We start from the raw sequence: 25,308 nt of genomic DNA, 5'->3' as shown, positions 1-25,308 counted from the left end.
GGAGTTTGCTGAGATAGCAGATTGAGTGCAATGAGCTTCGACTAGTGAGAAATGCGTCTACTTGTTTGAAAACTTCCTCAAAGGGTCAGCCTTCTTTCTTCCTTTGACACCATTGCCCTTCGCTGTTGAACTCTTACTCTTTGCGCCCATGAGACGGTTCTTCTTGCTGTCCTTGCCATCAAGATGCTTGTTCTTGGGCACATAACCCTTATAGGTGCTTCCTGTGCTTCCCGTCAATTTCGAAGCAGGGTTGATGATCTTAGGCACCAGATACTGGGGAACATGCTTCAAATGTCCCTGCTGAGCTCTGCTATTCAAGAGTGCCTTATCATGTTGCAAATAACTCAAATCATCCGGATGATCTTGGAAATGAGATTGCAACTTTGTACTGGTAAGAATCTCGTGTTTCAACTCTTTAATCCTCGCCTCTCGAATAAGCAGCTTGGTGATAGATTTAAGTGTGTCAGAAACACGATAGCGGAAACCCTCGACTGAGGATGCATCGTAGCTCCACTCCTGCACTTCTCCTCCGATCGCTGAGGTTGAACGCGAGATCTTGCGCAAGACAGATTCGTCCTTGATGGTCGAGGGACAATTGAGGTATTTCGATTTACCGTATTCTGAGGCGGGTACGACGAAGGAGAGGGATGTACCGGAAGCTCCACCACGAGCTGTACGGCCGATCCGGTGGATATAGCCGTCAACGGTGGTGGGCAGGTCGAAGTTGATGACACAAGAGACGTTGATGAAGTCTACGCCACGGGAGACGCCGAATTCGGCAGAGGTTTTGGATTTGCTTTGCTTCTGCTTTTTCCTGGACTTTTTGCTGGAAGCGGTGTCCGATTTGCGCTTCTTTCCAGCAACCTCCTCGCCAGCATCTTCGACTTCTCTTGTCTCCTCCTCCTCTTCGTTCTCATCCTCGTCCTTATCCTCGTCCTGATCAGCATCAGCTTTACCCAGCCCAGTCGGCTCATCCGTAGCCACAATATAATCAAACCTACCCTTATTGAACTCCTCCACAATACTATACCTCGAATTAATAGGCAGTTCTGCATTCAACACACATGCCTTCAACCCGAACTTTTCCAAGAAAAGCTTCAGCCTGTAACCCCTCTCGAGCTCATTTACGAAGAGAATCGCTTTACCCCTGATCAGCTTCAGCTTCAAGATGATGTATACGAGCAAAAACTTATCCTCCTCGCTAGTCTTTGTGTAGAACTGTACCAGGTTGGACGCTGATGATTCGTCCGATTCGTTCAACTTGAGCACTACCGGCTTTCGCAGCAGCAAACCTTTGAGTTTGGAAACGTCCGAAGTCATGGTCGCTGACATGAGCAAAGATTGGAAGTGTGAAGGAAGGTAGTTGCCGGAGAGAAGGGATTTGACGTCGGCATCGTGTCCGTAGGAGAGGATGAGATCGGCTTCGTCAATTGCGAGGGATTCCATGCCGGATTTGAGGTCGAGGGAGGCGTTTTGGAGGTAGCTGAGCGCTTTGGATGGGGTAGCGATGACAACGTCTGGTTTCTCGCTGAGGAGCAAGCGCTGCACCTTTTCAGATGCATCACGAGCGACATTGACGAGACGAATATCATCGCCAACATACTCGATAATGACAGAGAGATGGCGCAAGACTTGTTCTGCTAGTTCTCGGGTTGGGACCAAAACGAGCGCTCGGGTAAGCTGATGGTTCGGGTCGGACTTGGCCATGACTGACTTGGCGTCAAGTACCTTCTGCAGCAATGGGAGACCGTATGCTAGTGTCTTGCCTGAACCGGTTCGTGCGCGTGCGAGAATGTCTTTTCCGGCGAGTGCGAGTGGGATTGCTTTCTGTTGGATAGGTGTTGGGATGCCGTATCCGAGATCAGCAAGCGCTCGGAGGAGCCGTGGGTCCAGAATGTGAGAGAAGACGTTGAAGCCGAGACGCTCTGCATCCTCTTCGCTGGGAAGCTCGATGCCGTGCTTGGTGGCTAGCGAGCTGTTGGATGTGCAAGAGGCAGTGCCGTTGGTGTTGGCCGTGGTGCTGCTGGACGCGGCACTTTTCTCGGGCGGCAAGAGCGAGTCCGCTTTGACCTTGGATGATGATGATACTTCGTACATGTCTCCTTCGTAGCTCCGGGCGATCTATGTATGAAGGATAAAGGTGAAGGTGGAGAGAAGGAAGAGGCAGCAAGGCGAACCAAAATCTCAAGACCCTGAGCCTCTCTGTCTCGCTGTGCTTCGCTTTTCTCGAAAAATTTCCAAGCTCATTCGGCATTCGGTGTGGAGTTGCCTGAAAATTCTTACCGGCCGAAAGTTTAGAGCTCAGTGTTGCTTCGGAATTCGGTTTTTGGACCCTGCACTTTTTGACAACTGTCCTTGCTTCCCTCACATTCCGCTCAGCCACGATCATTCCTTCGGCACTTACAGGTATCTACACTTTCATATTCGCTCTCTATTGGATCTTGCACGGACAGATAGACATCACAAGCCCCAACGCTCCGCTCGCCCAGCATGGCCTCCTACCTAGCCTCAATCTACGGCACAGAACAAGACAAAGTCAATTGTTCCTTCTACTACAAAATTGGTGCTTGTCGACACGGCGACCGCTGCTCTCGCAAACACATCCGACCACCCTACTCATGCACTCTCCTCCTCTCCAACGTATACCGGAATCCACGCCATCACGAGCCGGATTGCACCATCACAGATACCGAGCTCCAACAACAATTCGATGCGTTCTACGAAGACATGTTTACCGAGCTAGCCAAGTACGGCGAACTTGTCGAAATGCACGTCTGCGACAACGTCGGCGATCATCTCATCGGCAACGTCTATGCGAGATACAAGTATGAGACCGATGCTCAGCTTGCGGTGGACGCACTCAATGATCGATGGTATGATGGTAAGCCGTTGTTCGCAGAGTTAAGCCCAGTGACGGACTTTCAGGAAGCTTGCTGTCGACAAAACGAGACGAATGAATGCAATCGTGGCGGATTCTGCAACTTTATGCACCTCAGATATGCCTCAGCACCGACACGGAAAGAGTTGAATCATCAATTGGCGGTGGAGCTGCGGAAGAGGAAGGAGGAGGGAAGATCGACAGCGGCAGGGGTGATGAAGAAGTTGGGCTGGAAAGAGAGGTTGGCTTTGGAACAAGGAGAGGACTTGGCCAAGGTTGAGCAAGAAGCGGAGAGCATAGAAGCAGAAGAAGCGAAGAAGCGTGACTGGAGAAGCGGTGGGTCAGGCGGTGATTGGAGGAGTCAACCAAGAGCAGAGGAGCGAGAACCGGCGGAAGGGCAGAGGAATGGCGATGCTGAGAGCCCAAGTAGAGTTGAAGGAGAACAGTCGGCAAGGGATCAAGCATGATCGTCGTTCCCACTTTGCATTCGCACATGTTAGCATACGCAATTCATCATACTTAGTCAATAAGCCATAACACAGTTCTGTGACTCTGTTGGCAGTTTGCGTGCCAGAAGAGTTGGTGTGAAGCGTCCGGATCATCCGTGGTCTGTCGGAGAAGAGGCAGTTCAAGCAGTAGCAGACCCTTCCGTGGACAAGCGGAACCGAAGCACTGACACTGGTGTGAGATTTGAGCACACCGCAACCCCATGGAGCTCCAAGCTCGTCTGTGTTCGATGAGCTCCTCAACTTGCAACCAATGAACAACACGACGCCGACTCGACACACGCTCAGACAAGACAGTGGGCAAGTTGCTGGGGTCCTCTTTCTCTAAGCCAAGGTATGCGAAAGGCGAAAATACCGAGCGGCTACTCCTCCTTGTTCCTCTCTTTGAGCCTGAATGGATGCTCTGTCTCGGACGTCAAAGCTTCTTTTCTCATTGTCCACACTGTTTTCTCTCGGAAGCGTTGTCCATCTCTGTCAAGAGCGAAAGTGAAAATATGTGAGCTCCATTTCGATCTCACATACTTTGCCAACTTCACTCATTCGGATGTACATCACATAGGTCCGAACCGACCGCCGCGATAGGCATTGGCATGCCGCTTAACAGATAGCAGGCATAGTTTCCCTGTAGTTTCCCCATTATGTTTCAGCCTCATCGTGCCTGTCTTATATACATATACATGGAAGGCTAGCAGACATATATATACACTTGAATCATCTTGTACTTAAGTTATGATCACTCAATGCCTTGGATCGGCATCCCCAACTTTGCGAAAAGGTAGTTAGATTGCGACTGTAAGGATGGAATTAGATATGCAAAATAAGCTGGTGAGGTAGATAGGAGGCGACCTTCGAAACAAGGAAAGAGGTATGGAGTAGGCAAAGGTATAGGTCGAGCAGTGAGGAAAGATCAGTAGCTGGCGCCGAAGACAAGCTCTTCATCAAAGAGCTCGATAAACTGTTCGTTGAGGATGCGGTACTTTTGTCCACCAACAAAGCGACGGTACTCTTCAAGGATGGCACTGAGATTCCATCGCTGCAGCTTGCGAAAGCATCCCACCACGGTACCTGTTCGATGACGTCCTAGGTTACACATGACAAGCACAGGGTATGTTGCTGGCTGGACAAGGAGATGCAATGCTTGCAGCACCACCTCTTCTGTGATAGGATCCCAAGCGTTGGTCGAGTAGAGGACACCAAGATGGTGGAGCTCGATCTTCTGATCGATACAGAAGTCCAGAAAACCAGGTTCAGGCTGTTCGGGTGCCAACCAGATGACGCTCTTCAGGCCGAGCTTTTCGAGGAAGGGGAAGTTGAGCTGATCCGGCTGACCAGAACGATAAAAGTTCTCCTCGACCATTCCATAGTTGGGCGGTGGTACCAACATTGTGATCGCTATCCCACCCGCCCGTCGGCTGGATCAGTAGGCTGGAGCGTGACCGGCTTGGTGGAGCCGATGTCGGCTGCCTTGCGGATGGTTGCAAAGCGATCAAGGTCGAAACCAAGACGTTGCACCCTCCACAACAATCCCGCTCATGGACGCAAGACAGCCAACACCGAATTGCTGCACGTGACTCTCCTCCACTTTTTCTGCTCGGATCCGCTCCAACTTTCTGCACTCTCGGACCCTTTCTGCAGCATCACGCAGCATTCTGACGCATAGTTACACCGCCTCACCATCCGCTTCCTCCTTCGTCTTGATCGACGCCATCTCTCGACAGCACTCACATACACCGCGCTCCATTAAGTGTCCCTCACCATGGGTGTTCAGGGTCTCTGGCAGCTGCTCCAACCCGTTGCTCGTCCTATCAAAATCGAGACGCTCGAGGGTAAGCGTCTCGCGATCGACTCTTCACTATGGCTCTACCACTTCCAGATGGCCATGCGAGACAGAGAAGGACGCACCCTGTCCAATGCTCACATCCTCGGCTTCTTGTGGCGCATTCTAAAGCTACTTTTTCATGGTGTTCGTCCGGTCTTCGTATTCGATGGCGGCGCTCCCGTCATGAAACGGAAGACGCTATCCGGTCGTAAAGCTCGAAAGCAGGGCGCGAAAGAGTCGCACGCACGAACTGCAGAGAAGCTGCTTGCGGCTCAGATGAGGCAAGCTGCCATCAAGCATGTTGCTGACGGTCAAGCTCGAGCTCCTTCCTCCGGTGCGCAGCAAGGCTCTGGCGCCCAAGATAGCACAGGGCTTGCAGAGAACACAGTCTACTATGACGATCTTCAGGCTGGCAATCCAAGAACTTTACCGTCGCGGGACCTTCAATCTACACAACCAACCAGCTCGGCCGGACCAAGCCGAGGCGAGGGTAGCTCACCATCAAAATCAGCTGGACGCAAGATCGACTGGCACAAGGATCCGTATGCATTGCCAGCTATGGAGAAGGATCTCACTTCAGTCGCTGCCGCCAACGGGAAGAAGGGAAGACGCAAGGACTACCGCTTCGCAACGGAGAACGAGCTTCGAGCCGTCATGAACACGATCGCCCCCGAAGATCTCGACACCACCTCTGAACTCTTCCGTAGCTTGCCGGCTGAGCTCCAATACGAGTTGGTCGGCGATCTCCGTATACAGTCACGGATGACCTCCTACAAGCGTCTTCAGTCTATGTTGGCCACTGCTCCTACTCCAATCGACTTCTCGCGAGCTCAGGTCGCTGGACTCAAGACGCGCAACGATCTGACACAGAAGGTGCTCACCGTCACCGACGAGATCGGAAAGGCTAACATCAAGGTGCCTATCCGAGTAGCCGGTGAACGAAACAAGGAGTATGTGCTGGTGCGCAACCCTGGTGCTGAAGGTGGCTTCGTTCTGGGTGTACGTGATTCCGGTGCTACCCAGGAGAAGGCCATCGACGTCGATTACGAGTCAGAAGAGATCAACATCACCGATGACGAGGCTCAACATACAGAGTCGGATCCCGAACTGGAGATGGACGACGTCGAGATCCCGGTGGAAGCATCACCTCCACGCTCTACCAGCCGTCCTGCTGATCCAGAGCTCGACGCCTTAACCAAGGAGGCCGACCCACACACCCGCAAGGAGAAGGCTCTCGAACTACTACAGGCGAGAGCCAACTACCATGCCAAACAGAAACGTCGCGAGGCAGGTCTGCAAGATGATGATCAAGACGATCTCGAACCTGCCCGACGTCCAAGACGTAAGCGTGGAGAGCGACCTCTCTTCATCCGCAACCAGCGCGCTCCCGTTGCCGAGTCCAGCAAGTCACCTCAGCAACAAGCTGAATGGATCGATGTCGATGCAGACTCGGAGGAGGAGGATGACTTTCAGGTGGTGCAAGACGTTGACGACGAGCTCGAAGAGGATGAGGCCGAGGACCTCGCTCGCGCTATTGCAGAATCTCAAGCAGCAGCCGGCTCCTCTTCTGGAAGCCGCTTCCCCAAACAGCCCAAACCATCACATGGCCTCAAGCTGGCCAATCGTAGTGGAGAGCCCATATCGCTACATGACGCCATTTTGCATCGTTCATCGCATACTCCGCTCAGCAACGGATCTTCCTCTCGCTCGCTCGCTACCACACGGACAGCGGCTACGCTGGAAACAGGAACGACAAATGCAGATGTTGATGAACTTGACGAGGACGATTTTGAGCATGTCGAACCCCAAGCTCCCGCTGCCTTGCAAGAGGTTCAGCCAACGTTTGATCAGCCGGTCAACTCAACCACCCCCAGTCACGATGAGCCTTCTGCGAAGGATGCGAATCGCATGTCAGAGCTCGCAGCGCTGGTTGGTCGTGGCCGCAAAATGAATGGTGATGGAGTACAAGTAGCCCCGCCTCCCCGCAAGAGCCTGGCTGGAAGCCTTCGCGCTGCGCGTCGGTCAAACTCATCCAGCAACTTGCACGAGAAGCCCCAGTCCGAGCCCACACCCCCAGCAGAAACATCACCAGTCAAGACCGATGGTAACGCGTCGAATAGGAAGGTGGAAGTTGCTGTGACTCCAAATCGTCCGATTGCCAGCCGGATGGGACCACCGCTAAGATCTGCTTCGCAGCAGCGGCTCGAGCTTGCAAAGATTCGACCGAAGTCTGACACGCAAGTGACAACACCACAGGACGACCTGCTTCCGACACCGGAAGAGGTCAACCGTCAGATTGCGATCGATATCGATGCGGACGAAGCGAATGACGACAATAATGATGACGTCAAGGTCGTCGAGCGCGAAGCGGTCACACCCGCTGAGAAGCCCGAGTCGCTGCCCAGCCCACCTGCGGCAAAATCGTCTCCGGAGCAGAAACATTCGTCGCCAAAGCAACCTTTCCCACTTCCGCCTGTGAACGGAACCGGCACTGTACTGGATTCGAATGACGCTGTGGAGTTTTCAGCAAGCGACGCGGCAGAGCCTCATGATCCAGAAGAGATGGGCATGGCTGTCTCATTGTCGATTCCAGAACAAGCGTCGGCCGGGGCTCAAGGGCCAGGGGTTACAGAACAAAGTGGTACCTCTGATGCCGTCACACTTGACAACATCCCCGCCGCTGCCGCCGAGCACATCCAAGAACCTGAACCGATGGAGGTCGCATCGCCGATCGAAGACAACATCAATGCCTCAAGCAGACAGCAGACGCCGATGGAATGGTCACCCACGCCATCACCCGAACCTGAAGTCGTGATCGGAGCAGATGGGTTTCCCTTGCCCACCGCAGAAGAGCTCGACGCACTTGACGCCGAGGACGAAGACGAGATCGCCCGACTCAACGCTGACCAGAACGAGTTCATTGCCTTCCTCAGCGCTACCAAAGGACGAAGCTTGCTCGACGTGCAGAAAGAAGTCGAGAGTGAGGTCAATGCTCTCCGTGCCGAGTTCGCCAACAGCCGTCGCTCCGAAGAAGACATCACTAAGCAGATGGCACAAGAAATCCAGATGATGTTGCGGCTTTTCGGTCTGCCGTACATCACAGCTCCTATGGAAGCCGAAGCTCAGTGCGCAGAGCTTGTTTCACGACGTCTGGTGGATGGCATCATCACTGACGATAGTGATGTGTTCCTCTTCGGCGGTACAAGAATCTACAAAAACATGTTTAACAACAACAAGATCGTCGAGTGCTTCCTCCTCTCCGACATGCAGCGAGAGTTGGGACTCGACAGAGAGAAGCTCGTCCGCTTAGCTTACTACCTCGGAAGTGACTACACAGAGGGACTGGTCGGCGTCGGACCGGTCGTTGCGATGGAGCTATTGGCGTTGTTCCCAGGTGAAGACGGACTGCTCAAGTTCCGTGACTGGTGGATGCGTGTACAGATGGGACAAGATACCGAGGAGCATACCCGAGGTAAGACGATGCGAAGGATCAAGAAGAACCTTCGTAACAAGGTCCACCTCGAACCATCCTGGCCAGAACCTGCCGTGCTCGATGCATACTACAATCCTACGGTGGATGAGAGCGACGAGCCTTTCGCTTGGGGTCTGCCGGATCTCGACAGCTTGCGAACGTTTCTCGGAGAGTACCTGCACTGGCCAGTCACCAAGACCGACCAGTACCTGCTCCCTATCATTGAGCGTCAGAATGTACGCAACCGAGCTCGAGGTAACCAGGCGACTCTCGACCGAAACGGGTTCTTCGACACTTCTGCAGGCACAGGCATCTACGCGGGCAGGAAGAAGATCACATACGGCAGCAATAGGTTGCAGGAGGTCATCAATGGCTTCAGAGCTGCTAACCGAGCCAACAAGGCAGGCGGAAATGCTTCCGCTGCGAGACGGAAGCGTGGAGCTGATAGCGAGACAAGTAGCAGCAGTGACGATGACCAAGTACAGGTAGTCGGTGCTCGTATGCAGACACCGATGGTCTCAGAAGAGATGCTAGGCAAAGAGATGGCTAAGAATAGGCCCATCGTTCGACGTGAAGATGCAGCCGGTGGTGGGGATACGGAAGATGAAGCTACGAGAGAAGCCAGACGTGCGGAGTTGGATGCCGCGATCGAGGCTCTGGAAGGTACTGCCCCTGCGGAAAAATCCGGCACAGCGCCGGATCAGGGTTCCGCCTCGAAACGGAAGAAGATCGCTGCTCGCAAAGCAGCCGCCACCACTGCCTTCACCAATGAAGAGGATCTTTCGTCCTCGGCCAGTAGCTCTGCTGATGAAGTCGAAGAGTCTCAGCCCACAGCTAAGACTGCGCGCACCGCGCCCGCCCGCGGCCGGGGCAGAGGACGTGGACGAGCTCGAGCTCGAGGCAAAGCAACAGCAGCAACCTCATCCGCATCAATTAGGGAAACAGCAACTCGTGGAACAACAACTCGTGGAACAACAACTCGTGGAACAACAACTCGTGGAACAACAACTCGTGGAACAACAACTCGTGGAACAACAACTCGTGGAACAACAACTCGTGAAACGGCGACTCGTGGTCGCGGAGCAAGAGCAAAACTCCACGCAGCCCGAAACATGTCTCTCGATGACATTCACACACTGCCAGAGAGTCGAAGCCCAAGTGTAGACCCAGGAACATTGAGGGCGAGAAGCAGGATGTCGAGTAGCGCTGTTAGCTCGTCTAATCGGTCTACTCCGGCTAGGTGATTCACGTGTTCCGATTGTTCACGGAGGAACGGATTTGTCAAACAATGCATTTCAATCTTTTTTCTGTTTCGCAATCTCGGATTGGCTCATGTCGGATGTGAGTGCCGTGTGGGCACCTCCTACACGTGCTCCTATGCTCGGACCCCTTCCTTGCATATTGCCTCCTTCCATATGTCTTCCTCACCACCAGTGATGGCGACAAGCCTCTTATGGTCGTCCCTTCGATCCTACAAGGTCGCTTGGCTCTCGATACATCGAGGACCTCTTCTCACGGCGCGACAAATAATCTGTCGGATGGGCACGTTCTGACCGATTTCACATTTAATGCGCACTGCGCATCCAATGTGTGTCTAGGGTCTTCTGCGCAGGCCCTGTGACAAAGTTGTGCCTCTTGAATGCGAGTGTGAGGGCGTCAAAATCCAGATGGAGCTCCATAAAGTCTGCAGCATCACGTCTATGCAACACGCTTGGAGCGGAGCGGAGATATCAAGAGAAAGGCTCTGTGCGGACTTAAGGTTGACAAACGGGCCAGTGCAGATCCTCTGATTGAATTGGTGAACCAGTTGACCTTCTCCTGTCAAGGCTCCGGCTACATCTCCAAGTTGAATTCCATAGCAGCCAGAGACTAGATGTAGTGCTTGAAGGCCCCTTTGAAATGACAAAGCGCTGATGCCAAGAACTCTGGCACATTGTAGTGACCAAAAGCGCCCAGAAGCTTGTTGGACGTGTGGCCGGTTGCGCGCAATGCTGAGCAGGTATCCGCAAAGTCCGTGCGTTTACTTGAAGATCGCAGGTTGGGGTTTGCTGGGAGAGTTGCATAAGATGCTGTTGTCTCGGGGAAATTCCCAATTTGCGGATGTGGCGAATCTGAATAAATATCCCAGGTTCACAGTTACAGTTGGTCCCACATGTGGCGATGTGACTTGAGATATAGTCAGGTAGCCTTGCTCACAGTATCCACGCGAGGTTGTCACGATCCAGCTTGTCGATGCGTGCAAATGGGACAAGTGTACATGCAGCCAATCTTGGTGTCAGCAACAGAGTCTTTGTCGACCCTGCCGCAGGCAAAACATATATCAAGTCAAGTCTGGAGCTAACTTATGCAATCATTGTAATGATGTACTATTTGCGCTTCCTTTTTGAGATGGCTGTTATCGGAAACGAAATATGGGTCTAATGCTTGCTTGCGTCGCCATACATCTCGAATGCTAGCAACATAGACTCGCGACGAAACAAAGATTCACCATCGCTGCACGTCACGCATAACCCACCACCAGCCACAATGCATCTGCTTGAACACAGAAACACAATTCAACCCACACGTCAATCACTGCACCATCACACTTTGTTCGTCTTTGCTGAAGATTCAATTGCGAATAGAGACTAAAAATACATATGCGTTTGTTGGAGAAAGTAGTGTGACTATTATACTCAAACAGAGCGACCTAAGGAGATTCTGAGGTAGTTGTTGGGGTTCCCTTCTCCAAGTCTCGCTCATTCTGCTTCTGTTGCTGGTTGAGCTGAGCTTGATGTTCAACAGACGCCCGTCTGCTGGGCTGAACGCTGTGATCCTCAGCATGCCTCTTTGCATTTTTCCTCCCTTTCTTTTCCGCATACCACTGTTTGCCCTCTTCTTTCCTCTTCTGGTCATCGTTTCTATCCAAGCTGAACTCTTTGGTGAAGAGTGTTGTGACGAGGAATGCTAGCAGTGTCAAGCCGAGACCGAAACGGAAGACGTTACGGAAAGCATGCACGTATGCCTGAAGAAGTTGAGCTGATGTGGCAGCATCAAATTCGCCATTGGTGATGAGTTTGGGATTGCGTACCACTTGGGCGATGACTTGGGAGGGTAAGTTTTTGACTTGGTTACGCACCGAGTTGTTGAGGATGGTGTAGCTGATGGCGAGGCAGAGGGTGCCTCCGAAGAGACGTATGAAGTTGCGTGTCGAGGTGAGGACGGCAATATCGCGACGCTCAACAGCGTTTTGTGCGGCTACAAGGGTGACTTGCAGTGTACCACCTGCGCCAAATCCGGAAAGAAGGAGGAAGCCGATGATCATTCCAATGTTGGAGTGTTCATTAAGGAGGCTGAGTAGACCCACGCCGATGGAAAAGATACCAAAGCCGAGGACGATGATGATCTTGTACTTGCCCGTCTTGGAGACGATGATACCGGCGATGGTCGATGTGAGAGCCTGGAGGGCCATGAGTGGGATGAGAGTGACACCGGCTTTAACTCCCGAATAGCCTTTGACCACCTGCGTGAACTGCGGTACAAAGAAGAGGAGCAAGAAGAAGATGCCACCGGAGCACATGGTTTGCACTAGAACACTGCAGACAGTGCCGATCTTGAAGAGTCGCATGGGCACCAGAGGCAAAGTTGCAAAGCGAGCCTCGACAATGGCAAAGACAAGGAAGATGAGGCCTCCTAGGATCAAGGAAACAAGGACGTGAGGGCTGGACCAAGGATACTGCTGACCACCCCAGTTGAGACCGAGAAGCAGCAAGACGGTGCCGGCGAGGACGAGGGCAGTTCCAAGGTAGTCGATCTTGGCAAGCTTACTCTTGACACTGCCTTCGACTTTCTTGAGTGGAAGCAAGATGATGACGCTGACGAGAGCCACAATGATGATGGGGACAGAGATGATGAAGCACCAGCGCCAGCCGACAGTAGCCAAGGCACCACCGATAAGAGGACCACCCGAGTTGGCCAAAGCGACGACAACACCCAGTAGACCTTGATAAGTTCCACGCTCGCGAAGGGAAACGACATCACCAACAACGACCATGACTAAGGAAACTATACCACCTCCAAAAGCACCAGCGAGGGCACGAAAGACAATGAGCTGAGTGACCGACTGTGCTGCAGCGCAAAGAGCACTGCCGATGAGGAAGCCGGTAAGAGCAAAGATGATGCACGTTTTCCTGCCAAAAATGTCGCTGAATCTGCCGTAAAGAGGACTGGAAGCGGTGGAGGTCAAGAGATAGGAGGTTGAGAGCCAAGAAGCATTGTTGCCTGCGTGAAAGGAAGCAGTGATGGTGGGGAGGGCAGTACTGATGATGGATTGGTCGAGAAGAGCGACGAGCAAAGCAGCCGAGAGACCGGCAAAGGCGACAATGACTTGGTTTTTGGGAAGGAAGTTGGTCTGGTCTTGCAACTCGACCTTGTGCTCAGTAGCGCTCTCCGGTGTAGGTTCAGCTGCAGTGGCGTCGTCATGGTGGACCTGGACGTGGCTGTGGTGACTGCGGTGCGAGTTGCGATGAAGGCTGTGCGTACTATGGTCTGAATGTGTATGGTCGAGCTTGGACGCAAACTTTGATGAGTGGGAGTGCTCGAGACTGGTGTGGAAAATTGGTGAAGTAGGTTGGTTTTCGAGGTCTGGCGGTAATGCCGTCGAAGATGATGATGCTATCGGGAAAGTCAATGCTGGTGGAGGTGTTGCGGCGTTACCTGGGTGGGGCTGATGTGTAGGTGCTGCCGGACTAGCTTGTTGATCAGATATTGAGTGTGCCATACTGTACGGTGAAGAGGGACACGAGGGATGGAGAGTGGCAGATGCTGTGAGGTGTGTTGTATGGTGAGCCCCGGTGTCTGTGTGTTCCAGGCTTAAGGGTTTAGTGAGCTCATAGCAGACAAAACGCAGCTAGAAGCAGGATGGTGCAAGTTGTTTTGTATAGATGCGGTGGAGCGGAGAGAAGAGGGGAGGAGGGAGTGTCACAAGCTGTGCAGGGATGGAACGGCGATAGCGGAAGACAGAAAGGCTCAAGCGGAAAGTCGAGCGGAAAGTCAAGCAGCGGCAATAAGCGAGTGTTGCTCTTGACTATCAGTGTCGGTGAGAGATAGAGAGATAGAGAGATATGCTCATACGGTGCTCAAGAAGTGATGTTGGACAGCATATTTTGGCATGTTTTGTTGTACGCCTGTCAAAAAGTTTCCAACCGCACAGAATCACACAAGTACACAAACGCCGGGAAGGCCGCGGCAATGCAAAGTGACAGTAAAGGACAGCAGAAAGGGGTTCAACAGTAAAGGACAACAGAAAGAGGTTCAACTGCTAAAGCTCGTACAAAAGGTGGCGTAGTTACGTTGGCGGTATGTGCCAAGTTTGCCTCTGAATTTTGCAGGAGGAGTGGAAAAACTGTCGTTTCAACGTAGCACATCACACCACCATGGCTTTTCAACGTCCATCGTACCACCGTTGACAACAGGCCCTTGAAGGCGAATTCTGTTTAGGATCGATGGAAAGCCTCGTAGAACCGAGGCGAGGTCGAGTGTTGATATGGGCTTTGCCTAAGCACTGACTCATCTGCTCGGCACGGGAACAATGCAACGGCGGAAAGACGCTCAATTCTCACTGTCGAAACGACATGCTCGCTCATAGTCAAGTGCAACGGATCGGCGTGGACCGTGTTAGCAATCAAGTCGTCCGCCAACTCCTAGCCTTCCTGGTGACCATCTTTAGTACGCTCCATGCTGTTTGACCCATCTCGGCTTCCCAAAACTTGCTTTTTGCAAGGTCGATCCTTCGCTCGGCCCATTCGCCGGTCTTGTTTGCTGCTGTACTCGGCCACCGGAATTACTCTGCATAATTGTCGCCCCCCAATACTGAGCTAACTTGATCGACGTTGTCAACCCTTGAATCCTGCTGCCATCATCGCAGCTGTTGAGATCGTACGATGCATTGTCGACCGTCGACACACATAATCAATTGGTAGCATGTCAGATTTTCTGTCCCAGACAGCCGCATGCCGGAAAATCTGATTTGCAATTCCAACGGCACATGGCACACGGCGTGGGGGTGGGGGTTGAGGGTGGGGGTTTTGAGGGTGGGGGGTTAACTTGGACGCGGGGTGAAACAGCGACTCGAAGCAAAACGGCCTTAGGAAACTGGCCTCACCAAACAAAGCCTCGCCGGTCGTTTTCCGCCAGTTCCGCTTCTTCATCTCATCCGATTCGTTGCCGATTCTACTGTATATGCATCGGGTGGCGCTTCCACACTCCTTCCCTCCCACGCCAACACAGTATCAAAGCAAGGCCGTATTGAGTATACAGATTGCATTACTAACAGAGCCCAAAGGTATCAAGAACCGAATCATGAAGCTACAGAGAGTGTGACCTTCGAATCACTTGCGACGAGCACGCTTGCCGTTGGTCTTGCGAATATTGATCAAATCCGACTCGATCTCAAAGTCCTTGGCTGGTGTGAGCTGGTTGAGCGACTTGCCTGCATCCCATCTCAACCTGCCTCCCGACGTTGTCACGACTGCAGCGGCGGCGGCAGCCGCTGCCGCCGCTGCTGCTGCTGCTGCTGCTGCTACTCTGCTGTTCGAGTCCTCATCGTCGCCGCCAGTAGCAGAAGCCTCACGTGCTGCAGCAGCAGATGCCGCCGCCGCCGCTGCTGCCGCCGCCGCCTTGGAAGCACCCTTCTTCTTGCTGCTCCCTTTGACACCGCCGACAGTACCGTTGGCTCCGCCAATAACACCGAGGTTGCGGCCACCACCGCTACCGCCCATGTAGCTGCTATCGCCCATGCCAGCACCTGAGAGCAAGTCTCCGCCACCGCCAAACGATAGACCGAGACCACCGAGATCGAGGCCAGAAGTGAGACCAAGTCGACTGCCGCGATTGCCGACCTCGTCAGAACCGAAGCCAGATAGCGCAATGAGCTCTTGCAGCCCACTTGCAATTCCCGTCCCTGATGAACCGCCATGTCCATTGGCACGTGCATGTCCACCAGGGGGTGCGTCGCTATCATCGTCGTTGCCGCCACCACTGCCTCCTCTTCTGCTGGTTGCCTTGTTGCGCAACTTTCGTGTAGTGTGTGGTCGCTGAGCACTGTCGAAGAAGGCATCCACTGCTACATCGCCGCCTTCCTTCTCCTCCTGCAATCGCTTCTTGGTCGCCTCGACGACAGCGAGGAGCTTCTCGCGGGCACCGCGCTTGGCAAGACGAGCTTCTTCGTCCACCTTGTGCTTCTCGTTCTCGTATGCGAGACGAGCCGATTCGAGCTGGTGTGCGTGCAGCAAAGCCGTCTCTCGCAAAGCAGCATCGCGCTGCAAAGTGAGACGTGTGAGCTCGAGCGTGTAGTGTCGAGATCGCGCTGGATTGCAGAGGAGTGTCGAGTAGGAAGAGGTGAGTGCGTGATAGAGCTCTTGGTATAGTGATTCGCGGTTCTCGATGGTTTCAAAGTGGATGCGGTGGATACGGTCGATGACTTCCTTGCGCTTCTTGTCCTTCTTGCTCTCGGTGGGCGCACCTGCCAGGTCAGGACCGGCCTGGGAAGCACAGGCGTTTGCAGCAGCATTGGCGGAGCTAGCAGCGTCGTTAGCAATTGCAGCTGCAACCTTGACAGCTTTGGTAGCGCCGCGCTTGGATGCGGTCGTGTCTGTGCTTGGATCCTTAGCCATGGTCGCAGACCCGGACGCAGCAGCGTCCTTTTCTTTCTTCTCTTTACGACTTGTCTTGCCCGATGGCTTTGGTGACTTGCGGCTGGCGGAAGCCGGTGATGCAAGATGCTTGGCGTGGGATTTCGAGATGGCGCTGGCTGGACCTCCAGCTACACTGTGAGGCGGAAGAGGTGGTCCACCTGCGTGATGAGGTGGTGGAAGAGGCATATGAGGAGCCATGTGAGGTGATCCGCGGTGCTGAGGAGGAACAACGTTGTAGCCAGGCTGGTGCAGGTGTGCGGGCAACGGGGATGCGCCAGGTTGTGGAGGACCGGGATAGAGCTGCTGATTCTGCCAGGATGGCGATGGCGGATGGGGACCTGGGCTAGGACGGTAAGGTGGCATGCCGTAGCGGTCGTTGGGAGGCATGCCCATCATGCCGGGCGGTGGAGGACCATTGGGGCCGGGTGGACCCATGCCAGCGCGGGGGTCGCGATGGGACATGGGCGGTGGCGAGGGTGGGCGGTGATATCCAGGAGGTGGACGGCCTGGGTCTCCACGGGGAGGATAGGATGGTCCAGGCGGGTAGCCTATGTAGACAAAGGAAGCATGAGGGAGAGAAAAGCGGTAGCACGTCAGCATGCGTCCTGTAAATGCGAGGGAGTAGGCCAAACAAGGGCGAGAAGCTGAAAACATACCTGGTCCGTTCTGATAAACATCCTGGGAGAGATGGTGTGGCATGGGTGGATGATCGTAGCGATCCGGATGGTTGGCGTGGCGCTTTGGACCCGACATCTGTGGGCCCATCTGCTGCTGGCGATCGAGCGAGGATGCCATGGTGGATGGGGGAAGAGGGCTCGCTAGCTGGGAGCAGGGGGTTGCAGCACTGATGGTCGTTGGGGAGATGGGCTGATCAATCTACTGTATGAGCCATTCTCTGACGCGGAGAAAGCAATCAAAAAACGCACACTCAGATGGCTGCGTTTGTATTCATTCGCTCTGTAATCCCTTTTGCCTGTCTATTTATTTGCTCCACCCTGCATTTCACACAGAGAGAGGGGGAAATCGCGATCTGAAGCAGCCTCTGCCCGATGGTTTTCAGATCGACCTTGCCACGTGCCTGTTGTGTGAACCGGTCGAAATCTAACATCTTCCAAGGTGGAGCCAAACCCTTTCTTTTCGTACGGCTTGGCAGGATTGATGTTGGAATGTCGACCTCGCTGTCTGCTGCCTTGTAAAATTGGCCTACTAAAATTGGCCTGCTAAGGAGCGTCCCACTTTTCCCAAACTGGTACGTGCATGCGTTGTGCTGCGCTGCTGAGTGCTGAGCAATCTTGACTCCACTCCCTCATCCTTCTTTGCGAGAACAACACGACCTTCTCGACCAGCTTCGAGGGCTCCACGGCCGAGACAAGTATCACCCCGCTCGCAGGGGAGACAGTCCCTTTGCTCCTCGCGCCACTCAACGCCCTGCGAATAGCAAGCTCCACACCTTGCTCTTTCCTCCAGACCCACCCACCTTCCGCACCTCTGCCGAGTTCATACACCTCGCTTCCCTGTCCACACTGCCGTCTTCTCGCTTCCTCTTTCCCTAAGCAGATCACCATTGACCGCTAGCACACCATCATCATCGCCAACATGAACGCCCCAGGCTCTATGCGCAGGCCCGGCGGCACCAAGCTCAAGCCGCCCAAGAAGATCGGTCTTGATGTCTCAATCGAAGACATGTGGCTTAGGCTCGCCCACGCCATCTCCCAGATCCAAAACCACAACATCTCCAAGCTCAGCTATGAAGAGCACTATCGCTACGCCTACAACCTTGTCCTCTACCAGCAGGGCGACATGCTCTATCATGGCGTCAAGAAGCAGGTCCAGTCCCATCTCGACAAGCTCTGTCGTGAGAAAATCATCCCCGCATTCCCGCCTGGTGGCGCCGCTTCGGTCTCCTCAGGCATCATCTTGCCAGAAGCCTTGCTGAACAACTCGCAGTCCGCTTCGTCCTCTTCCCGCACCAATGCCCACTCTGCAGCCTCTTCCTCTAGCACCAACAGCAAGGGCAAGGGCAAAGCCACCGACTTCGAATCCGACTCCGACTCCTTCACCGATGGCGCTCAAGATGGCTCTTCTGGCTCGGCCGCTGCTACTATGTCCGCAACTCAAGCTGGTGACCGTGCTGATGCCGTCGCTCGCATTCAGGCAGGCGAGCGTCTCATGACCGCCATTCGCGATACTTGGCTCGATCACCGTAGTTGCATGTCCAAACTCTCCGAAGTCCTCAAATACGTAGACCGCGTCTACGTCGAGAATCACAAGGTCCCTTCCATCAATCGTTTAGGTCTCGAGATCTTCCGCGACTCGGTCATTCGATCCGCTATCTATCCTATCCAGATCTATCTCTATAGCACGCTTCTCACCCATATTCAGATCGAGCGAGAGGGCTCCGCAATCAGCCGCTCTCTTGTCAAGTCGAATGTCGACATGCTCGCCGATCTCACTCAGCACAAGCCAGGCATGCCTTCGAACCAAGACCCTTCTGTCTACTCGACCGACTTTGAGCCCGCATTCCTGCAAACCTCAGCTGCTTTCTACTCTGCTGAGGCAGACCGCTGGCTCGATGCCGGTGATGCTGCAAAGTATCTAGCACACGTTGCGCGAAGATTGCAAGAGGAAGCCGATCGCGTCTCGGTGTATCTCAAGCCCGAAACATCCAAACCGCTCCAGCATCTGCTTGAAAAGAACTTCTTGGCAAAGCATCTCAGCACCATTATCGACATGCCCGGTTCCGGTCTCGTCACTATGCTAGACGAAGACCGCAAAGAGGACCTCGGTCGCATGTACACCCTCTTCAACAAGGTCTCTGAAGGTCCACAGACTCTGCGACTCGGTCTGAAGAGCTACATTGCTGCCAAGGGCAAGCTCATTAACGACGCGGTCACCAGTCAGACTGCTGCTCAGCAAGACGCTCCCATGCAACGCGAAGCTCAAGATGACTCTGCAAAGGCCAAGTCCAAGGACAAGGCTGCCGATAGCGAAGCTTCTACACCTCAAGCTGCTACTGCGATTCGATGGGTCCAAGAGGTGCTCGAATTCAAGAACAAGTTTGACGCCATCCTTGATACGGCTTTTTTTAAAGACACTGGATGCGAGACCTCGATCAACGAAGCGTTCGAGTCTTTTATCAACAGCAACAAGCGTGCGCCTGAATTCATCTCACTCTTTATCGACGAGAATCTCAAAAAGGGTCTCAAGGGCAAAACCGAAGCCGAGGTGGACGAGGTGCTGCGCAAGACCATCTCCGTCTTCCGCTTTCTCCACGAGAAGGACACATTCGAGCGTTACTACAAACAGCATCTGGCCAAGCGTCTCTTGCAGGGTCGAAGTGTGTCAGATGATGCAGAGCGAGGCATGATGGCCAAGCTCAAGATTGAAAGTGGACACGGCTACGTTGCTAAGCTGCAAGGTATGCTCAACGATATGAAAACGAGCGAAGAAACGATGGACCATTTCAATAAAACGATCAAGAACTCGCATCGACCTATGCCGTTCGCGTTGTCGGTCAATGTGCTTACCAGTACCAACTGGCCCATCTCCGCTCAGGCACCGAGCTGTACTATGCCCGATACACTGATGGAGGCAAGACGACGATTTGAAGAGTTCTACCAGAGCAAGCACAACGGACGAGTGCTCACATGGCATGCCAATTTGGGTAATGCTGATGTTCGAGTAGCATTCAAATCTCGAACCCACGAAATCAATCTCTCGACTTTTGCTCTCGTTGTTCTTCTTCTCTTCGATCAAACCGACGCAACGCTATCCTACTCTGACATTGCCCGCGCAACCAACATTCCAGACTCGGATCTTCAGCGAACTCTGCAATCTCTTGCATGCGCAAAATTCCGCATGCTCATCAAAACACCCAAAGGAAGAGAAGTGAACAAAGACAACACTTTCGCTTTCAACTCTTCTTTCACTTGTCCTCTTGCTCGATTCAAAATCCAACAAATTGCAGCTAGGGTCGAAACAGCCAAGGAGAGAAAGGAGACAAATGAAAAGGTTGAAGAGGAAAGAAAAAATCTCATCGAGGCATGTATCGTGAGGATCATGAAGAATCGCAAGACTTTGGGGCATAACGATTTGGTTCAAGAGACAATCACACAGCTTTCGGCGAGGTTCCAACCGACAATTCCATTCATCAAGAAGAGGATAGAAAGTTTGATCGAAAGAGAATATTTGGAGCGTCAACAGGACGATCGTGGCATGTATAACTATCTAGCATGATTCAGTTAGTGGTTCTTGTGGCATTTGCTTATCAGTCTTGCGCATTTGCATTTTCATCATCATCATCATCTCTGCATTTGACGATCGGTGTTGCCTTTGATTTTATCTCTGAGAATGTTGCACTGAGATGAGTCGAGTGTCTGATATAGAGCTGCTGAAGTTGTTGCAATGTCAACTTTGATGCATTTGGGATATCTGATTCAGTTTGTGAACAAGCGGTATTCGGTTTTCACGAGCTTCGCCCCCAGGTTAGGTAAAACCCTGGAAAATTTCCGGCGTATTTTCAACTGAAGACAAAAAGAAAGTCTACGATGCTGTTGAGAAAAGAGTAGTACAAATACAAGCAAAAACTTTTCGAGAAACAAACAGAAAAGGAATATAGGCTGAAAGGAGCAGAAAGTGATCCAGTTGCTAATCTAGTCCACCACCTCAAGCAGAGTTCTCATTCTGAACGCCCACTACCAGCGGTTGTGCTTCCACCACTTGCACTCGCATTTGCAAAAGTAGCCTGCAGCGGAGAGGGCAAATTAGGGGGATGCATAGGGTAATGTTTTCCTCCGGTCCCCGCTCTCGATCTTGTCCCTGGTCTTCTACCATGATGATGCAAGTGGTGGTGAGGGAGATGCAATCCATTCTCAGTGCCTGTGGCAAAGCTAGCACTAGACGCTGTTGGAGGATTCTTAGTCTTCTCCGTCTCCGTCAATGCTTCCTCCTCCTCACTAAATTCACCCTGGGATACTGACGGTGTACGTGACATATGCAACGCTCCTGTAGGCGTCTGTCTCGTTCGTCTACGCTTAGTGGACGCACTTGTACCCATACTAACATCACTGTCCCCACCAGGCGAATCAGCTCGACCTCGCATGGAAGATCCGCGTGCTGACTCCCAATGAGGAGCGCTTAGTGAGGAGGAGGAGGAGGAGGAGGAGGAGGAGGAGGGACCTGCAGCAATCTGTTGTTGCTCGGAAGGGTTTGCTTCGTGCTGACGCTTGCGTTGGAGACCGAGAATGCGAAGACGCTCGACCCAAAGATCGGCACGATCAAGAGATTCACCGAATACGATAGTGACGCTGCGCAGAATGTCAAGTGATTCAATGGCGAGGGTTAGAATGCGATTTGCAGCTTGTGCTGTTGCTGCAACCTGCATCTGCTCGCGGGCACTACCAGCTGCATTGCGGTATCGTGCATTGGCAGTAAGATGCGTCGGCGACTGCGGTCCTTCACTAATATGCGCCGGTGAGAAGGAAGGTGAGGAAGGACTGCTGCCGAAGTAGCCGGTGGGAGAGCTGGCCGCCGAGCTGCGATTGACGGTCGCCCAGCGAGCGGGAAGGCTGAGAATGAAAGCCTTGACGCTGTTGCGTGCCGGTTCGGGGAGTGCACTTCCGGCATATTTGCCAATGACGTCGACAACACCTCGGATTGTGTTGACAACATCACCTTTGATGTTGGTCAGATTTTGAACCGCGGTGCCGGACATGTCGAGTTCTCCATGGTTGAGCTTAACGATGAGATCACGCAGAATGGTGATCTGGTGCTCGATGTGAGCGGTGGCATACTGAAGCCATTGGAGACAGTACTTGAGCGACTTCATCGATTCTTGGCTCATTGCTGCCGACAAACCGCCTGCTGTGGCACCGGCCTCAACGAGCATCGAACCCCAGCGACTGTTGCGGAAGGGTATCGACTGGGCGTTGGTGCGGACGACAGCACCGCTTGAACCTGCTCTATCCTTGTACTCTTGGTCTGCACCATCTTCCGTGGGGCTCTGGCTTGAACCTTTGCGCTTGTCTCCGACTGCGGTGCTGCCACTACGGGATGCAAGTGCAGAGCTGGGTGCTGCGTTGGGAGTATCAATCTCGAGATTGGCGCCTTTGCCTCGTCGTTGGCGCAATTCATTGGCCATGAGATTGCGCTCGCGCTCTTCGAGCTGCAAGGCAGTATATGCTTTCCTCCGCTTCTGGCGCTCTTCTGGACTCATATTGGCCCACTCTTGCTTGTCCCTGCGGTCGACTTGTTCCAAAATACCGCGCTTCTCCTCTTTGCTTGGCGAAGCAAGGGCCGAGGGATAGATACGATCGAGTTGTCGACAGGCAAAGTCATCGAGTTGCTCGACACCTCGTTCTCCCAGACTGGCACCAAGTCGACTGACGACAGGACGCGAGATGGTCTTGACTGAACTTTCAACGAGACCTGCACCATACTTGACGACCTTACTGTGCTGCTTTCCGAGCTCGTAGGCTCGTAATGTGCCGCGGACGATGGGAAGATGGCTGACTCGTTTCAAAAAGTCAGCATCGTTCATCATCTCTGGGTCGACTTGGAGCTGGTTGCCATTCTCGTCTTGAATGACTGCAGAAAGTTTAAATTCTGGTGGCAGGTCGCCAAGAGGTGCTAGAGCGGATATGCGACCGACAGGAGAGTCGGCACGCGAATCTTGTGTGAGATCAGTTGCTGGAGTGGAGGAGGGTGAAGACATGGCGGTGGAAGTTACGCTGGAGGTGGAGATGGCGGAAGATGTGCGAGCTGGGGATTTGCAGGTTCGCTTGTGTGCGTCTAGTGAAAGAGTGCTGCTGCTGGCACTGGCGGCGCCGAAGCTGTTGCTGGAGCCATCTAGACTCTTCATAGCACCCAAGGCCATGATGGCGATACGGACATCTTCATCTTCTGCGTCAATTCCGAGACGATTGACGGCTGACGTTGATGTGGAGGGCGGTGGGAATTCTAGAGAGGAGGTGAGATCCTCTGCTGGCGGTGTGGCGGGGGTAGTGGGAGCAGGCGTGGAGGCAGCACTTGCTGCATGGGCTGAATCCTGCTCGGCATCAGCTCGATGTGTTGTCCAGCGCTGCTCGTGGGAAAGACTAGAGTCGACTGTGGGCTCCATGCTGATCATGTAATTTAGAGTAAGTATGTGCTGGGGATGAGAGCTTCGAGATAGGATCGAGGGGCGTGTAGGCTTGACCGAGACACTTTGGACAACGTGTGCTAGACCGTCTCTGCGAGCTCGGGATGCACCTGTGGCGATCAATGCTGGTCGAAGCACATCCGATATGCTGAGTCGAGTGGCAAATGGGGCACTCTAAAGTAAGCTTCCGCGGTTGAAATTTGAATGCGATAGAGTGTCCTCCGTTTGCCATCAAGAGGGAAAGCTAGAGAGTGATGAGAGAGGGGCAAGAGTCTGGACTAACGCGAACAGCTGATGTAGATGTAGAAGCTCGAGACGATGGCGATAGCGATTCGATTTCTTGCTGTCCGCCGGAAGTGACTGGAGTTGAGGATATCAGAGGAAAGGCAAAGAGTCGAGGATATCAGAGGAAAGGCAAAGAGTCGAGGATATCAGAGGAAAGGCAAAGAGTCGAGGACTGTCTGGGTTAGCGTTGGAGAAGAGCGTCGTCGAGGATACGAGGGGCGCCAAGCCAAGATGCGATATGGATTAGCCGGCTGGTCGGTTGATCAAGTGGATCAGCAGCTGAGAAGGAGGAGGCTGAAACAAGACGGTGCTGCGTGAAGCTGGGGGTGGTTACGAGGCCAAGAAGACGAGAGTGATGGTTGTGGTAGTGATCGGGAAAGGTATGCGCGGTGGCTGATGATGGTGTCGAGTTCAGAGGAAGCCAGCCAGTCCGAAAGGTGAGCACAAGAGGCGAACACAGAGAGAGCCAGAGAAGGCGAGGTGAGTGAGAGTGTGAATGACTAAGCCTGCCGCTCTGCTGCCGTGAAATTAAGCAAAGCGGTAAGGCAAGGTAAAGGTGAAGCAAAGCAAGCCTGCAGCGCAGCCCAGCGCAGCCCAGCGCAGCCCAGCGCAGCCACCCACACTTTTTGCGTCCAAAGTGCGTCGACTCAACCGAGGCGTTGGTTGTTTCATTTCTCACAATTGTTAAAGAGGCTTGAGAAGTGGCACACTTTCTTTAGCCGCTATCAATTTCAACAGTTTCGCGTTTTTTTAAGAAAGCAAAGCACAACAAGGGTGAGGAGAGGAGAGGAGAGAAGGCTTGTGGAGTGAACTCTGTTCTGCATTTTCACAATACCGTCTTCTGTCCTGGGTTATTAAAAATGCGTGCGTGTCTTGCATTTGGCCCAGCTTATGTAAGCATTTTCGCGCCTTTCAAAAACGCGCCTTTCAAAAACGCGCCTTTCAAAAACGCGCCTTTCAAAAACGCGCCTTTCAAAAACGCGCCCTTCGAAAAACCCACATTTTAATAATAATAAATGCGAAATGTTTGATACCCCCTTAAAGCTGAAAGGGTACCTGTGTCAGTGTCAGCGCCACTGCCAGAAGAAATGGGCGCGTGAGAGAGAAGAGCGTGAGAAATTGGCAGTGCCCTTCGCATCGCAGCGCAGCACCGCACAGTCACAAAAAAAAGCATGAAATCGAACACGGCCCAACTATGTGTTAGGTCTGCTCAGGGTTGAAAGTGCTCCTCTTGTCTGTCTTACACCATGCTCTCGTGAAAGCGCTGCTGCTTTGGCTTCGAGTGCTTTGATTGCGACCTCGAGCTGAGGACAGGCTGTACCGATCGTAGTCAAACTCAAACTCTCCTCAGACTGTCTCAAAGGCACGTTACCACATTGTCTTGTATGACAGAAGAGTAGCATCGGAGAGATTCTTGTGGTGACCGCAGAAGCTGCAAGACAAAACGACGTCTTCCAATGCTTGCCTTCATTTGTGCTGCGGTGTTTGTTTGCACAAAGGCTTTTGCGACGAAGACGAGCGGAACTCATGCCGCCTG

General features: G+C 53.2%; 8 protein-coding genes across 8 annotated transcripts; 3 read left to right on the top strand and 5 right to left on the bottom strand.

Annotated features, from left to right (window-relative positions):
* Positions 1-57: 57 nt before the first annotated feature.
* Positions 58-2,097, bottom strand: UHO2_04817 (putative ATP dependent RNA helicase of the DEAD-box family; the record flags this gene model as incomplete). The annotated part of the gene is made up of 1 exon (XM_041554633.1): positions 58-2,097. The coding sequence occupies one exon, from the start codon at positions 2,095-2,097 to the stop codon at positions 58-60; it is 2,040 nt and encodes a 679-aa protein (XP_041410567.1).
* Positions 2,098-2,490: 393 nt separating this feature from the next.
* UHO2_04816 (uncharacterized protein) lies at positions 2,491-3,345 on the top strand (the record flags this gene model as incomplete). Its single annotated transcript, XM_041554632.1, has 1 exon — positions 2,491-3,345. One exon carries the CDS (start codon positions 2,491-2,493, stop codon positions 3,343-3,345), a length of 855 nt encoding a protein of 284 aa, XP_041410566.1.
* A 946-nt stretch (positions 3,346-4,291) lies between these two features.
* On the bottom strand, positions 4,292-4,768 carry UHO2_04815 (uncharacterized protein; the record flags this gene model as incomplete). The annotated part of the gene is made up of 1 exon (XM_041554631.1): positions 4,292-4,768. The coding sequence occupies one exon, from the start codon at positions 4,766-4,768 to the stop codon at positions 4,292-4,294; it is 477 nt and encodes a 158-aa protein (XP_041410565.1).
* Positions 4,769-5,140: 372 nt separating this feature from the next.
* UHO2_04814 (uncharacterized protein) lies at positions 5,141-9,919 on the top strand (the record flags this gene model as incomplete). Its single annotated transcript, XM_041554630.1, has 1 exon — positions 5,141-9,919. One exon carries the CDS (start codon positions 5,141-5,143, stop codon positions 9,917-9,919), a length of 4,779 nt encoding a protein of 1,592 aa, XP_041410564.1.
* A 1,445-nt stretch (positions 9,920-11,364) lies between these two features.
* Positions 11,365-13,434, bottom strand: UHO2_04813 (uncharacterized protein; the record flags this gene model as incomplete). The annotated part of the gene is made up of 1 exon (XM_041554629.1): positions 11,365-13,434. One exon carries the CDS (start codon positions 13,432-13,434, stop codon positions 11,365-11,367), a length of 2,070 nt encoding a protein of 689 aa, XP_041410563.1.
* Positions 13,435-15,043: 1,609 nt separating this feature from the next.
* On the bottom strand, positions 15,044-17,143 carry UHO2_04812 (uncharacterized protein; the record flags this gene model as incomplete). The annotated part of the gene is made up of 2 exons (XM_041554628.1): positions 15,044-16,896; positions 17,005-17,143. The coding sequence occupies 2 exons, from the start codon at positions 17,141-17,143 to the stop codon at positions 15,044-15,046; spliced, it is 1,992 nt and encodes a 663-aa protein (XP_041410562.1).
* Positions 17,144-17,944: 801 nt separating this feature from the next.
* Positions 17,945-20,584, top strand: UHO2_04811 (uncharacterized protein; the record flags this gene model as incomplete). Its single annotated transcript, XM_041554627.1, has 1 exon — positions 17,945-20,584. The coding sequence occupies one exon, from the start codon at positions 17,945-17,947 to the stop codon at positions 20,582-20,584; it is 2,640 nt and encodes an 879-aa protein (XP_041410561.1).
* A 442-nt stretch (positions 20,585-21,026) lies between these two features.
* Positions 21,027-23,465, bottom strand: UHO2_04810 (uncharacterized protein; the record flags this gene model as incomplete). Its single annotated transcript, XM_041554626.1, has 1 exon — positions 21,027-23,465. The coding sequence occupies one exon, from the start codon at positions 23,463-23,465 to the stop codon at positions 21,027-21,029; it is 2,439 nt and encodes an 812-aa protein (XP_041410560.1).
* Positions 23,466-25,308: the final 1,843 nt, after the last annotated feature.

The sequence above is a fragment of the Ustilago hordei genome (genome assembly GCF_900519145.1).
Source record: "Ustilago hordei strain Uho2 genome assembly, contig: UHO2_contig_10, whole genome shotgun sequence".
Classification (NCBI taxonomy): domain Eukaryota; kingdom Fungi; phylum Basidiomycota; class Ustilaginomycetes; order Ustilaginales; family Ustilaginaceae; genus Ustilago; species Ustilago hordei.
This window is presented reverse-complemented; position numbering and strand designations above follow the sequence as displayed.